The 16,722-nt window shown below is 34.7% G+C and overlaps 1 protein-coding gene across 2 annotated transcripts; it reads left to right on the top strand.

Moving 5' to 3' along the window:
* Window positions 1–1,665: 1,665 nt before the first annotated feature.
* LOC103453645 (uncharacterized protein At5g08430) lies at window positions 1,666–8,879 on the top strand. 2 transcript variants are annotated; one of them, XM_070826037.1, is made up of 10 exons: window positions 1,666–1,931; window positions 2,153–2,336; window positions 3,477–3,556; window positions 4,461–4,648; window positions 5,885–6,701; window positions 6,980–7,086; window positions 7,450–7,509; window positions 7,768–7,818; window positions 8,006–8,076; window positions 8,476–8,879. In XM_070826037.1, the coding sequence occupies exons 2-10, from the start codon at window positions 2,185–2,187 to the stop codon at window positions 8,618–8,620; spliced, it is 1,671 nt and encodes a 556-aa protein (XP_070682138.1). In that variant the 5' UTR covers window positions 1,666–1,931; window positions 2,153–2,184; the 3' UTR covers window positions 8,621–8,879. The 2 variants fall into 2 exon arrangements, with proteins under 2 accessions (XP_070682138.1, XP_070682139.1); XM_070826038.1 differs by having other exon boundaries at window positions 1,666–1,937.
* Window positions 8,880–16,722: the final 7,843 nt, after the last annotated feature.

Genomic DNA, 16,722 nt, shown 5'->3' with positions numbered 1-16,722 from the left:
GTTGCACTTGCTATCCATGGCTAAGACCCCACTCCAAACACAAGTTTTCTTTTCGAAGTAAAAAATGTGTATTTATTGGATATGGGCTTCAACACAAAGGATATGGATGTTTGGATCTTGTCACCGATAATGTCTACATTTCACGGAATGTAACGTTTGATGAAGCAAAGCTTTCCCTTTCAACAGTTACATTCCAATTCACAACCTGTTCAAGAACCCCACATACAACAATTGCCCTCTTTTCTACCTGATCATCCCCTTTGAAACCAAAATTATTAATTATATACTTTTACCAAAAGAAAAATTATAACCTTTTAGACTTATAATTTAATGCTCTGGAAAAAGACAATTTAATTCGAAAACGACCTTGACAACTGGATTCCTAATACATGCATGCGTCATAACTATAGTATTTCCTTCTTAATGGAATTGGATTCCATCCGGTTTCACTTTATGGGGATCCTAGAAATCTTCACATCTTAACTATTCGTGTATCGATCAGAAATCATTTAACTATTTTTTATTTAAAATTAAAATAAATAATATCTGATGAAAACTGACTGCATTATATACGATGAACGGTTAGGATGTGAAGATCTTTAGGATCCCCACAAAGTGGATCCAGAGAGAATCTTCTTCCCTTCTTAATTTACTTCTTGTTCGATTTACAAAATTTTGTATTTTTAATAGGAATAGTGTATATATATATTATAAATTACTTTGTACGATTATCTTTATAAAAAAATTAATTAAAACAAAGATTGTTTAGTTAATCAACGATAGCAAACAAATTGACGGTTCATAATGCTTTTACCGATTCTGTCTATATGATTTTGTGTAGTTTGAAAGTTAAAGTTGATTTTTTTGCATAAATGATCATGATAAAGTGATTTATAATATCAACGATTCTAATCATAAACTCAAAGTTCCATAAATTATACAAAGTGAATTGAAGAGGAATTCCTTCTCATCTATTGAGGAGCAAGTTAATTCGGTTTCGTAGTTGTAATTGAGATACGGATTTCTGAAATATAATAATCAAAATATTTAAAACATAAAACATTCAGAATATCTCATAAAATCAAGGAACCTCCTGTGGGAGTGTAGTGGGTGCATTGGAAAGGAAATATTGAATGGATAGGGGACTGGACAAGACAGACAATCCGAATAAGATTGGATTTAGAAAAAATTGGTTGAAGACTGAAGAGACATGCACTTTGGGAAGAGCAAAGAATGTCAAATCACAAACTTTTTAAAGTAGATATTCATTTTTACATTTTACATACTATTATGAATTTTTAATTATTAAATTGAATAAAAATATTAATAGATAAAAATTAAACTCCATATCCCAATCAATAGGTGAAAATTTTCGATTAATCTGATACAAGTTGGTACATCTCTACACTTATGACGTGTAAAGTATCAACTTCTACCTCAAGTATTTTGGAAAAATTTCTCCAACCGAAGATTAAAGGGGTACTTATTAGAGGAAAGAGATCATTTCCAGATTTTTTTTCTACAAAGTCATCAGATTAAGTGATCAGGACTTTTGATATTTTATTCAATGATAAAAAATTATTATAATTTTTAAAAAATCAAAACAGATAGACCCTTAAATAAAATTTCAAAGATCCGGAAAGAATCTCTTTCCTTTTTGGGATTCTCAACAATTTCCGTTTCTTATTTTTTCGTTTTGTTGGAATATACAACCTCCGTTTCGTGTCCAGCAAGGGTGCACCAATTTTTTTCTTTTTTGCTTGTTTGTTTTATCGGTAAGAAGGGGATATAATAGGTAGTAAAAAAACAAAAAAAACTAGTTTGAGTTGTACCCAGATTTTTTTCCAAAAAAACTCCAAGCAGCTCTGTGTTATTGTTGATTTCTTCCTTCCTTCACTGGGGATTCTGCAGGAACATAGATTCATTGCATGGTACTGGTATACAGTTACTCTCTCTCTCTCTCTCTATCCTCACTTTTGTGTTTCTGCATGTATCTATGTATCTCTCTCTATATGTATGTATGTATATGCCTTTTAATTTTTTGGTTTCAAACGTTGAAAGCAAAAGGTAGGATTGGATTTTATTCATGTGAGCTTGTTAAGCAGTAATTTATTTGGTTTTGATGGTGTTTTTGGGGGGATTTTGTGTGTAGAGACTAGATAATTAGAGAGATAGAAGGGAAGGATGAAGAGGCAGAAGAGCAAGGAGGAAGAAGAAGAGAAGATAACAAACAAGGAGGAGGAGGAGGAGGAGGAGGAGGAGGAGGAGGAAGATGCGGAAGAAGATTGGTGCTTCGTTTGCAAAGATGGTGGAGACCTCATGTTATGCGACTACCCGTTAGTTCTTTACTCTCCCTTCCCTTTTACTTTTCCTCATTGAGTTTCAATGTATATATATATATGTGTGTGTTTGCGCGCACGTTTGGTTAGGCCACCCAAATTTGAATTTCCCTCGCTTAAAAATCAGAGACATTTCAATTTAGATAAAGGTGCGTTCGAGCCCGCGTGTAGACGTACTTAGGCCACCCAAGTTTGAATTTCCCTCGCTTGAAAATCAGAGTAATTTCTATACATATATATAGGTGTGTGCACACGCGTGTAGACGTACTTAGGCCACCCAAGTTTGAATTTCCCTCGCTTGAAAATCAGAGTAATTTCTATACATATATATAGGTGTGTGCACACGCGTGTAGATGTTGGTTAGGCCACCCAATTCGAATTCTCCCCGCTTGAGAATTAGAGTAGTTTAGAATATTGTTCCGTTAGACACAATAAATAAATAAATAGATAAAAAATCCAACAAAACATAGTGATGGCTTTGTGTTGTACCATCCTATTGACTTGAATATCACTTTCAACTTAACAGTACAACATTCCCTTTCAAGAAGATATTGAGAGAGGATCATCCAAACAACCTAATCAACAACCTCTTCATATGTAACGGAGTTCTTTATCAGGGAAAATAAACTTGTATTTTATATGGAAATGTTCTCTTTCTGGTCCCAAACTGTCAAATATGAAACATCGATAGGTGAAATCAAGTCCAAATGTGTGGTTCTGATTATTACGTGCCAAATATTTGGCAAACGATCATCACAGATAGATAAAGATACTATTTCCGTAGCATTTATTGTTGTTAGAATTTGAATTAAAATCTGTATTCAAACATGCTTTAACTTAATCGATTGTCTTGCTGATTATTTGATAACGTGTTAATAATTGAGAAAGAAGAGAGCATTTGCTTGTGTGTGTGTGTGATTTCGATACTAGAATGTTCTCATGACAAGTCAATTCACAAACTCCTTTCTCCAATTTTCTTGAGTTTTACGTTGATCTAAAGCAAAGACATTTCATCTTCTATCGATCCTCAACCTGTACATTTTGGTTCCTTCTCGCATTTCTTCAATGATTTATTTCTTTGCCTAGACGTAGGATGTCTCTATACTTCTATATTATTAACAACCTGACTCATTTCAGGGGCTGCTTAAAAGTATATCATGCTCGATGCGTGGGCAAAAAGAAATCCTTCGCTGGGGCTGGAAAGCGCTGGATTTGTAGTAAGAAACTTCACATTTATCAATGAGGATACATAAGTGTTTCAGTTGAAATCATTTCATTATGCATGCATCATGTTAAAAAATGCTTGTGTGATGCTTCTGACTGTTTTGTCTTTCATTTTGTTTCGTTCCAAACCAACTCGTAAAATTCATGAGTCTCTTTCTTTGTCTTTATCAGTTTTGGGGTGCAGAGTGGGATGTGGGTAAAAGACAGATTTTGATGTAACATGTATGGATAGAACTAAGGGAATTCGATCGCACACTCAATTCTTTAGGATGCTCTTCATTAGCAGAACTATGAAGCTTTTCTGGCAGAACCATGAAGCTTTTCTGTTCAAGTGTTGAACCACATAAAGGGCTTCAGCAACCAAACTTTTGTTGTTCCTACCCAAATCCGTAGAATCGAAGAGAAGCTTCTTGAAGCAGAGTAAATGGCACTGACCCCAACTTCAAACTAGTGTTCAGAGTTGAAATTTCAGGCCCTCTGTGTGGCCTTTAATTAACATACAATAGCATAATTAACTAGCCAAACGGCCACCATACACTCATTAGTGCTTGTCTTCCGAAGTCCCCCATAAGAAGGCTTCTGTATGCAAGAAATTCTTGTCCGTCTTTTAATTTGAATGTTCTATCTGTTCATCTACTTCACAAGTGTACATATCCATAGTATTTACGATCTTTTCATTTGGATATCTGATCATGATCGGTATACATGGTACTATATCTTTGAAAGAGTTCTTAACATTTAGAATGGTATAAATGTATTTTTTATTTCTGAAAATTTCCCGTCACAGAAATGCACATGATTAAGCACTTCCATAAAAATATTTTTATCTTCATATTTGCAATACTTGGGAGAATTTGTGTCTTGAAGTTTGAAAGATGATGCAATTTTATTTTTCAGGGATGCATTCTTGTGCATTGTGCCTTGGTACCCCAAAGTTTTACTGCTTCTGTTGTCCGAATTCAGCATGTCGACATTGCTTAAGCGGTTCTAAGTTTACACAAGTTAGAGGGAAGAAAGGGTTTTGCAAGGAGTGTTTGGAGCTTATTCTACTGGCAGAGCAAAACTCAGAATATGGTTTAAATGGAGTAAGATAATTAATCTCACTTTGTTAATTAACTAGTTCAAAAATCTCCAAGTTTATGTTTCCATCTGTTATTAATTATTCTGTTTGCCGGAAATTCTAGTATGTAGTTCTATAATGTTGTATCTTTGTTTGGGTTATGTCAAGATTTATGTGGAAGGTTATATTGTTTTAGAAATTACATTATTGTCATTTACCACCGAGATAGATGCTTTCTTGAAATTGCAGACAAGCCAATACTGTCCTCTAGCTCTCTGGGAACACCTCTGATGGGAAAAAATTTACAGCAGTTTCAGATTGCACAAGAAAATGATAGAGGTTTTTGGTCTTTCTCTAAGGTTTACTTTCAGTATCGTAATTTGTAACGCATGGACATCATGTTTATTGTCTGAATTCATTCCACATGTATTACTTGCTGTATAATTCACATTCTGATTAATAGCTTTCACTTTTCCTGTTTCTTGTTTTATTATTTACCAAGTATACATCGTGTATCCTTGTGAGCTTCAGATGAGAACAGCTAAACTAAAAGGGGAAGAAACAGAATAGGAATTGATTTTATTTTCGCTGTTCTTATCTGAAGCTCTGATACACGGTTTACACTTGGTAAATATTTAAAAAAGGAAAAGGGAAAGCAGTATAGAGTTAATCACATTTTGGCGTGTATCTATACGGCATGTAATACATGTGGCATGAAGTCAGACAATAAATGTGATGTTCATGCGTTACAATAAAGAAGGTAAATTCTCGGAACTACAAAAACCTGTCCTTTTCTTGTGGAATCTGAAAGGATGGTATATTTTTTTCTCTCATTGGAGTTCACAGAGTGAAAGGGGAGAACGCTTCTCTGCAATTCATCTGGAAGGCTCATCGAGTTTTTACTTCTTTGTAAACCAAGGTACAATTTCGCCTGATCAGAACTTCTTGTTTCACATCAAAGGTATAGATTTTGTCTGATCTGAACTTTTCTTTCACATCATTAGAATTTTTTCTTCCGATGTTAGGATCTGTGACTGTTCTGTAGTTAATTCAAATGGTAGATCCTTATGATTTGTTGTACTTGAACATGATATACGTTATGTATGAAGTAATGGCAGGCATTGAGCTAAAAGCCTAAAAACCGCAGAAAACATATATTCATCTCCCTTATTTAAGTTTCAGTCTCTTGATTATATGTCCATCTATCATATAGTTAATTATCTATGCTTCTGTTTTTGGTTGTATGGTTGTTGAATTTCAGGAAAAAATAGACTTCAAGGATCGAGATACATTTGAGTGCCTATTTAAAGAATATTGGGAAATCATAAGGGAAAACGAAGGTTTGACTTTAGATGATGTCTATTCCGCAGATTTACTGTTAAAGAGGGGAGTAAATAAAACATGCAGGTTTGGTTCTGTAAAAGCTGGTGAGACTGAAGAAGCTATTGACCTGATATCTGATAGTGACACTTCGGACACGGAATTTCAGAGACCGATGGGAAAAAGGAAGGCGCAAGAGTATATCGGATGGGCATCCAAAGCTCTTATTGAGTTCCTGCGATCTATTGGTATAGATACAACCAACAAGTTATCGCAGTATGATGTGGATTCAATCATCTATGATTATATCAAAGAGAGAAACCTTTTTGATCCAATAAAGAAGAAAAAGGTTATATGTGATGAGAAGCTTTATTCTATTTTCCGAAAGAAGTCCCTGGATAGGATAAAAATATATGGTCTTTTGGAGGAACATATGACCGAGAACTTGGTTATATCAGATGAAGATGATAGTGAGCTGGAAGACAAGAAGAATTATACAGTGATAGCAAGCAAGAAGCGAAGAGAGAGCTCAGGTGTTGCATCTATTGAAAAGGAAGCGAGTCCTAGCATCCAGAAAAGTTGTTTTGCATCCATAGTTCCTGAAAATATCAAGCTTGTCTACTTAAGGAGGAGTTTAGTGGAGGAGTTCTTGAAGCAGCCTGAAAACTCTGAAAGCAAGCTACTGGGAACTTTTGTGAGAGTTAAAAATGATGCCAGGCTTCGTCTGACAAATTCTCACCAACTTTTACAAGTTGAAGGTATTGTTTGTTGGAAATATATAATCTGTTATTGTGTTAATAATGTCAGATTGGAAAAAATGTTAGCCTTGTAGTCTGATTTGTTTCGATTCAATATATATGTAACATGCTGATGCATCAATTATTGGATATGCCCCTCCTCGGCATACAATGTAAGATTGATCTTCAAACGTTACGGTGGTGCTATGTTGATGGAAATGCTCTTATTTTCTCCACGGGCTTTTAAGGTGCTGAAATTCCTTGATTTATTCAAGTTTTTTTCTTTTATATCCTCGCAGGCATAAAGAAAGGCTCAACAGCTGATGGAATGGGTGGCGAAATTCTCCTGCAAGTTTCCAATAGAGATATTCCCATTTCTAAGCTGGCAGATTCAGACTTCACTGAGGTAATTGACCAGTATAAGAACTAATCAGTTTTCTGTATACGTAACATAATTTCCTCAGAAGGTTTAGTAATTGGAGAGCTCTCCACTCCTATTAATCAAACCCTCAACCTTACATGTTTTGAGGGTGAGGAGTACGACTTGGATGCTGAGACCAATTTCTATCAATCCCTTTTAGTTATATAGAGATCTAAGATTTCAAGCATCAATGTATTGAACATTTGGTACTTCATATGCACATTTGATAACTGAGAAACTTAACTTTTTGTCTTGTCCAACATTTAAGCTATAAATATTTTGTTATTCACAATTCTGGAAATACACAGATCGGTTTGTTGCTTTGATAATAATATGTGCTACTTGCAGGACGAATGTAAGGAGTTGCGGGAAAATGTGGCAAATGGCCTGCTAAGGAAACCTACAGTTGTAAGTTTAAGTTCCCTTCTTGAATCTGTCTAGTTAGGATAGCAAGTTTTCTTTGTTTTTCAGTTTAATTATCTTCTTTCTGGTTTGTGGCAATAGGTTTGTGTGGCTCACCATGAAGATCTGTATTCATATGGACCACTATGTATATTTAAAAATCGAATGTCATGAAAGTTCGTTTAGTGCATTATATACATATGTATATCTATCTTTTGTGAACGATGGTTTTTCAACCTTTAACCATAATTTATTGTTCGACAGGCCGAGCTTGAACAGAAGGCAAGACTTCTGCATGAGGATATAACTAAGCATGTAAGTAGTTCTACTTTATGGCATTAATTTCTTAAATCTGTTTCCTATTCCCCCTATGCCCCCACTCTATAACAAAATGTGAAAGCTTTTGTCATATCGAGTTTATCTGAATAGGACTAGTACATTGCCATGGAGGCAAATTGCTTGCTCGTCATTTTTCTGATTTAAATTGACGTATTGTTATCAGTGGATTGAGAGAGAGTTGGTCAGATTACAAAACTGCATTGATCGAGCAAACGAGAAAGGACGGAGAAGAGAATATCCTTCCATAGTCTATACAAAACTTCCGTAGTTAAATTTTCATAGCTTTGAGTGCATTAATCCAAGTTTGTTTTTTAATAGGTGAAAGTCCTTCCATTGGTTTGCAGTTTTTTGTTTTTAACTTTTTACTCTCAAGGAAAGTTACACCTCAGAGCCCAGTTTTCAACCATGAATGGCATCTAGTCAAAAGCAGTGGTCGAACGAGATGCCAAATTTTCTAGTATATTGATAATATTTTCTTGGAAATATCTGGTTTTGGTTCTTCATGCATCACTTTTACTCCATGCACACACAAACACAAACACGCACAAGTGCTTGAGCATCTGTCAACCTACATTTGTGTTATGCCGCTGTCTCATTGAACGACAGAGGACCTTAACCAGCTTTATGTTCAACGCTGTGGGAACTTATGGAGAAGAGAGAGATGCTAAAGCAACCCTCTGTTCAAGTTGGTCTACTAAAGGAGGTGCCAAAGGTCACTGCAGAGGTTTTAGAGGCTGAATCCAGTCCTGTGGATGCCGTAAAAGCTGATAATCAATGAAGTGTTTCCTCACTAGTCTCGACCAGCATATTGAAATACGACTGCTGTGTTAAAAGGGCTGCAATGTGGCGTTGTTAGTTTTCTAGTCTGTATGTCGTTTGTCCTTTTAAGCTTGGAATAAAACTGCTTTCATTGCAGTTTAAGACATGGCCAGCAAATCGACTATCGGTACTGTATTGATATGTTTGTATTTTATGTTTCTCATTTTCTTGTCAAGAAGCTAAAACAAAGATCAAATCTGTGGTTCCTCTTTGCCAAAGACGATTGTGTGAAGTGTTAAGTATTCTTTCTCAGTTAGAAAACAATCCACTATGTATTAGTCGAACAAATGCAAAAGAGGGATCGATGCAGCGTCAACTTACTAGACTCACACTAGAAGGTAGTCGCCTTGTAACACCCCAACCTAACGTGGTAACTAGAAGAGTTTAAGAAGGAACAAGAATGTTAGGTAAGTCAACTGTAGAATGGAAGTAAGAAAAGAGGGAGGGAATTAGAGAAGCGTGATCGCACGAAAACCTTAAAATCGAGTGAGTCTACACTAAAGAAGAGGGGGTGTGCTTAGCCTCACAATTAGCTAGCAATAATATGATTCAAATTCGTTTTTGGCAAGAATCGAACTTAAGACCTCTTACTTACAAGTGAAGAGGAATACCATTAGACCGTAATATTAAGTAGCAACAACTATTTTATTTGAATGTTAAAAGTGATTAGGTAAATCTTATATGACAAGTGTATATGCATTGGTGTTATCTAAGCTGAAAAATGATAACAATATAAGAGTTTTGTGATGTTATCAGATCCAATATTTGCTTCAATGAAATCATCATAGAGCCACAATGATATGCCCTGGGGCTGTGCTGGTGCCACCGCATAGAGAGTGTGAATGTAACTGCAGCCTCGAATTGCCAAACAAAACGGCCGGATGTATATCTGGATTCCCAAGACATGCATGCGTTACAAATTACTGACTCACTAAGCAGGTTCTTTCTTCTTTGTTATTTTATTCAATATATATAATGCTCACCATCTCATTTATTATCGTTAGATGAGTTTAAATTTGAGAAATTTTATTTGAACCCATGTAAACTATTTATACACTCAACTTATACTTTAAATATGAAATATCTTTACTATCCTATTGTATAATTACTATTAAGTACAAGATGAAATTAACAATAAAAATAAAATTTATCAATAAACCCTAACCATCACATAATCTTTCTCTTACGTTCTTTCCTGGCAAAAGTCCTAAGACGCTCTCATAGACCTTTATCATCGTCATGATCACTACCACCACCACCATCCACCAACCCCACCACCACCATCACCATCTCCAACGCTACTCATCACCTGCTTTTACTTCTGCTACTACTACTGCCAAAACAACAAGCAGCAGATGATCAAGATCAACACCTAGTTCTAAATCAAGTATTTTTCTTCAATTTTAACTATCCATTTTAATTAAATAATTAACGTTCTTTTAATTCTTTAATTAACATGTTCAGATGTTACTCATGTTTAATTAGTAGGCTTGCTATGCAGGTGCACTGCAAACATGTGAGAACATGATAATCATTGCACTTTGTTTCATTTTGTTTGTGCACTATTGAGTGTTTATAATTAGTCCTTTGATCTTATTATTATTTTATTTTATATATTCTAAACGAGTTTCCATTTCTCAGTTTCTAACTTCCGTGCATGCTTGCTAGCTGTTATTCCCAGTACTGCAAGTTAGCTTGCAAAATATGCATGCATTTGTTAAACTAATTAGGGTTTGATTAATTTGGTTTGACTCTCATAGTCTCATCTCATGACAACTGTGTTCAATTAGATTAATGGATTTAATTAACATGGATGTTCATGAGATTGATCCGGATAGCTTCTAATGTGAAAACATGGGTGTATAAAGTTGCATATTGAATTGAGTCTGTGAGGGTAATATTAGTTGTAAATTTGGGTTTAAAGAGAGATTAATAGTTTGATAAAAAAATAATATCGGTGTAAAAAGTAAGCTAGGTGTAGAGATATGTTATATGAGTTCAAATAAAAATTCCCTTTAAATTTTGAAATTTGTGTTTATACACTACATAAATTTTGAAATTTAAACGCATTTAATAATGATAAATAGGATGTTGGGCAAAAATATTCCCTAAATTTTCCCAGTGGGGTGCATTGGAAAGGAAATATCGATTGGATAGGACTGGACAAGACAATCCGAATAAGCAGGAGAGACATTAGGTAATGAAATTAAATAAAATAAAAAACTAGGCTGTAATTCTTTTCAAAAAAAAAAATCCCAAGCTGTGTTATTATTTGTTGATTCCTTCCTTCCTTCACTGGGGATTCTGGAACATGCATGGTAGTAAAGTTACAATTCTACAATTTGGTATTTACTACCTCTCTCTCACTACTCACTTTTTTGTTTCTGCAAATATCTATCTATCTATATATATGTGTGTGTGTGTGTGAGCTTTTTATTTATGTTAAAGTAAAAGGAAGGATTGGATTTTGTATATGTGAGCTTTTATAAGCAGTAATTTGTTTATTTATTTGGTGTTGATGGTGTTTTTTGGGGGATTTTGTGTGTAGAGACTAGAGATCTAGAGAGATAGAAGGGCAAGGATGAGGAGGCAGAAGATCAAGGACGAAGAAGAAGAAGAAGAAGAGAAGATAATAAACAAAGAGGAAGATGCAGAAGAGGATTGGTGCTGCGCCTGCAAAGATGGTGGATACCTCATGTTATGCGATTACATGTCAGTTCCTCACTCTCCCTTCCCTTTTTACTTTTCCTGATTGCGTTTCAGTATGTGTGTATTTGTGCGCACTTGGTAAAGTTTGAATTTCTCTCGCTTAAAAATCAGAAACGTTTTAGTGTCGTTAAGGTGTGTGCGCGTGTGTACATGGGCTTAGGTCACTCAAGTTTGAATTTCCCTCGCTTGAAAATCAGAGTAGTTTCAATACATATATACATATGCGTATGTGTTCGTGCGCGTTTAAATGTTGATTAGACCATCCAAATTTAAATTCTCTTGGTTTGAGAATTAGAATAATTTAAAATTGTTCCATTAGACACAAAAGTAAATAAATAAATAAAAATTCTAACAAAACATGATGATGGTTTTGTGTTGTACCATCCAATTGACTTGAATGTCACCATCAAGTAATATGCCTTAAAAGAAAGTATAACAGTCATAGATAGTCAATCATCCATCCACATCTCCCAACATTTCTTTCTCCTTGTTTTGCATTACCAACAGAGCAGTCACACAACTTAATACGATAAGAAAAATTTCAAATGATGTGAAGAAAAAAAAGTTCAGATTAGGCGAAAATTTATACTTCGGTTTATAAAGAGTTAAAAACTATAATGAGATAAATTCTTTCAGATGAACTGTAGAAAAGCCTATACTCCCCTCTCATTGTCCATAAACAAATGAGAGAAAATATACAAAGCTTTCAAATTGCACAAGAAAATGACAGAGGTTTTTGTAGTTATGAGAAGGTTTACTTTCTGTATCGTAATGCATGAACATCACATTTATTGTTTGACTTCATTCCACGTGTATTACATGCTGTAAAATATGTAATCTGATTAATAGATACATGTTAAAATGTGATTAACATTATATATACTGCTTTCACATTTCATTTTTCGTGTTTTATTATTTACCAAGTTTAAATCGTGTACCTTTTTAGGAGAAGAAACAGAGTAGGAATTGATAATAAGCTCATAAGGATGCACGATTTATATTTGGTATATATTAAAACAAAAGAAAAAGGATAAGGGAAAGCAATACAAAGTTAAACACATTTTGGTGTGTATCTATTAATCAGAACATGATTTATACAACTTGTAATACATGTGGAATGAAAGACAATAAATGTGATGTGCATGCATTACAATACGGAAATGATAATGTTAGAGAGACCATATATTTAAATCATATTTTATAAATCATATAATGTGGTTGTTGATGATTGAATTATTACTTAAGTGTTGATTAAAATATTTATTTTTTATTGGTGCACATCACATGATTTTGGTTTAAAAATTTGGTCTACCTAACATTAACCTTCTCGGAACTCCAAAAACCTGTCATTTTCTTATGCAATTTGAATGCATTGTATGTTTTCTTTCATCGGAGTTTTTCCAAAGAGTGAAAGGGGAGTATAGGCTTGCCTGCAATTCATCCGGAAGAATTTAGCTCATGTAGTTTTTAATAAACCAATGGTATAATTTTCGCCTGATCTGAAAATTTTATTTTCTTCTCATCATTTGAATATTTTCTTATGATTAAAGATCTGTGAGTGTTTCTGTTGTACTCATGCAAATAGGAAATCCTTACGATTAGTTGTACTTGATATATGTTCTGTATAAAATTAAGGGAACTTTAACGAAAAGCTTTCGGTACTATTCATTTTAACGAAAAACCACATTTTTACACTACAAAGTCAATCTTGGTACTATTCACTTTACCCTTTATTTTGTCCTTATTGTTAAAACTCAAAGTTTTCAAGTCATTTTCATTAGTTTTTCTTAATGACAGGCCTTGAGCTAAAAGCCACAGAAAACATAAAATTCATGTCGTTTATTTCGGCTTCAGTCTCTTGATTATACATGTTCATCATGGTTTAATATTGCCATAGCATGTTAACGTTGTAAGAATTTAATGTCCCAAATATAGATAGAACTAAGGAGGCTCATTGCCACCATTCGGAGCACTCATTAGTGCTTGTTGTTGAGGGTATTAATCCACATCGAGGAAGGAAGAGACCTTACATGTGCTTAGAAGTAATTGAGCACTCTCTATATTGACAATTGGTTTTAGAGTGAAATTTCAACTTTCTTCATTCATCTTCCGAATCCCCTATAAGGAGGCTCCCGTATGGTAGAAATTATTGTAGCGTCTTTTAATTTGAATGTTCTAGCTGTTCATCTACTTCATTCGGATGTCTGATCATGGTTGGTTGACATGGTCCTTTATCTTTGAAAGAGTTCTTAACATTTAAAAAGGTATAAACTCATTTTTTTATGTCGGAAAATTTCCCGTCACAGAAATTCACATGATTAAGCACTTCCATAAAAAAAGTTTTTTATCTGCATATTTGCAGTACACTGGAAAATTTATGTCTTGAAGTTTGAAAGATGGTGCAATTGTATGTTTCAGGGAAACATTCTTGTGCATTGTGCCTTGGTACCCCAAAGTTTTACTGCTTTTGTTTTCCGAATTCAGTATGTCGACATTGCGTAAACGGTTCTAATTTTACACGGGGTAGAGGAACAAAAGCTTTTCCAAGGAGTGTTTGAAGCTCCTTCTGGATAGATGCTTTCTTGAAATTCCTTTTTCATCTATCTGCATTAACAACAGAACTGTCACATATATCTAAATGCCATAAGAAAATTTTCAAATGTGCGAAAGAATAAAAGTCCAAATCAGGCGAAAATTTATACCTTAGGTAAAAACTACAATGAGAGAAATTCTTCCAGATGAATTGCAGACAAGCCTATACTGCCCTCCCACTCTTTGGGAACAACTTAGATAAATATACAATGCTTTCAGTTTGCACAAGAAAACGACAGAGGTTTTTGGAGTTCTGAGAAGGTTTACTTTTAATATTGTAATGCGTGCACATCACATTTATTGTCTGACTTCATCCCAAGTGTATTGTATGTTGTAAAATTTGCGTTCTGATTAATAGATACATGCCAACTGTGATTAACTCTATTTATACTGCTTTCACTTTTCCTTTTTCTTGTTTTATTATTTACCAAGTTTAAATCGTATACCATACATGATTTATACTTGGTTTTAAAAATAAAGAAACATGAAGAGGGAAAGCAGTATTGAGTTAATCACATTTTGATGTGTATCTATTGAGCAGAACACGAATTATACGACATATAATACATGTGGAATGAAGTCAGACAATAAAAGTGATGTGCATGCGTTATAATACAGAAAGTAAACCTTCTCAGAACTCCCAAAAACCTTTGTCATTTTCTTGTGCAATCTGAAAGCATTGTATATTTTCTTTCATCAGAATTGTTCCTGGAGAGTGAGAGGGGAGTGTAGGCTTGTGTACAATTCATCTGGAAGAATTTCTCGCATCATAGTTTTTAATAACCAAAGGTATAAATTTTCGCCTGATCTGAACCTTTTTTTTTCTTCACATCATTTGGAAAATTTCTTATGATTAAGATCTGTGACTGTTTAGTTGTTAATGCAAATAGGAAATCCTTACGATTTGTTGTACTTGATGTATGTTCTGTATAAAATTAATGACGAAAGCCTTGAACTAAAAGCCACAGAAAACATAAAATTCATCTATTATTTCAGTTTCAGTCTCTTGATTATACATGTTCATCATGGTTTAATTATCTATGTTTCGTTTTTCGGTTGTATGGCTGTTGAATTTCAAGAAAAATAAACTTGGAGGATCGAGATACATTTGAATGCCTATTCAAAGAACATTGGGAAATCGTAAACGAAAATATAGACTTCAAAGATTCTGCAGATTTACTGTTAAAAGAGGGGAGAAAATAAAACATGCAGGTTTGATTCAGCAAGAGTAGGCGAAACTGAAGAAGCTAGTGACCTTATATCTAACACTGACACTTCGGACACAGAATTTAAGAGACCGATGGGAGAAAGAAAGGCACAAGAATATATCGGATGGGCATCCAAAGCTCTCATCGAGTTCCTCCAATCAATTGGTACAGATGCAACGAAACAATTGTCGCAGTTTGATGTGGAGACGATCATATTTGATTAGGATACAAATCTATGGTCTTTCGGAGGTACATATGACCGAGAACTTGGTTATGTCGGATGGAAATGATAGTGAGCTGGAAGACAAGAAGAAAGATACGATGACAGCAAGCAAGAAGCGAAGAGTGAGCTCAGGTATCGCGTCTATTGAAAAGGAAGCGAGTCCTCACGTCCAGAAAAGTTGTTTTGCATCCATAGTTCCCGAGAATATGAAGCTTGTCTACTTAAGGAGGAGTTTAGTGGAGGAGTTCTTGAAGCAGCCTGAAAACTCCGAAAGCAAGCTACCGGAGACTTTTGCGGGAGTGAAAAATGACGCCAGGCTTCGTCTGACAAATTCTCCGTAACTTTTACAAGTTGAAGGTAATTGTTTGTTGGCAACATCCAGGCTTGTCTGGATATTGCGTACTGTTAACTTTTTTCATCGTGACCAACATTTGAGCTATAAATATTTTGTCATTCGCAATTCTGGAAATACACAGATCGGTTTGTTGCTGTGGTAATAATAATTTTGATCAGAAATTTCTGTCCATAAGAGTATTGTGGAATTCAATTGTGCTACTTGCAGGAAGAATGCAAGGAGTTGCAGGGAAGTGCATGGAGTTACGGATTTCCATCGTTGTAAGGACTCTCATTTAACATTATAAATACGTCGCACTAGGGCTCAAAAGGGAGATCAAATATCTAATCCAACACAAATCTCATATCTCAAGATAACACATGTCATATTCAACGCATCTCTACATGCTCATACATGGCACTACACGTGATTTGATTCTTCCTCTTCGACGTGGAGATATCTAGGCAATCATTCCCGGGATCCAATCACACCACCCAAAATATCCCCCTATTCTCTAATGTTCATAGGATTCCAGCAATTGTTCGTATACCAACAGTTGTGCACGAATTTGGTTTCAACATTTTTCGTTCGGTGTCTAGAAATGGATTGGATTAGATAACTCACTAGATTGACGTACAACTAGATGAAGATATTAATTTCAACTTTCAAATTTTGTGAAGTTGAAATTAAAAGATGAATTAGTCATAAACAGAAAACTCCTCCTTCTCAATCCCCACAAAACAGGCAAAATTGGAACGCAAAAGCTTCCCTTGCAACTAATCCATACAAAATTGAAAGTTGCATCAACTTCTTTCCTTCAACATCAAATTGCATCTATTTCTTTCCTTCAATTTAATCCAATTCAATCTTCGACCCCAAATGAGACTTTCAGATATTGTATGCCAGCTAGGGATAAAGAAAGAAAAGAAACTGAGCTGAGTTTTAAACCTACAGGTTTAAAGCATGCAGCACACTAATCTAAACACTCATCAGAA

Source organism: Malus domestica, chromosome 08 (assembly GCF_042453785.1).
Source record: "Malus domestica chromosome 08, GDT2T_hap1".
NCBI lineage: Eukaryota > Viridiplantae > Streptophyta > Magnoliopsida > Rosales > Rosaceae > Malus > Malus domestica.
The sequence above is the reverse complement of the archived record's forward strand: the minus strand, read 5'-3'. Positions and strand labels throughout refer to the sequence as shown.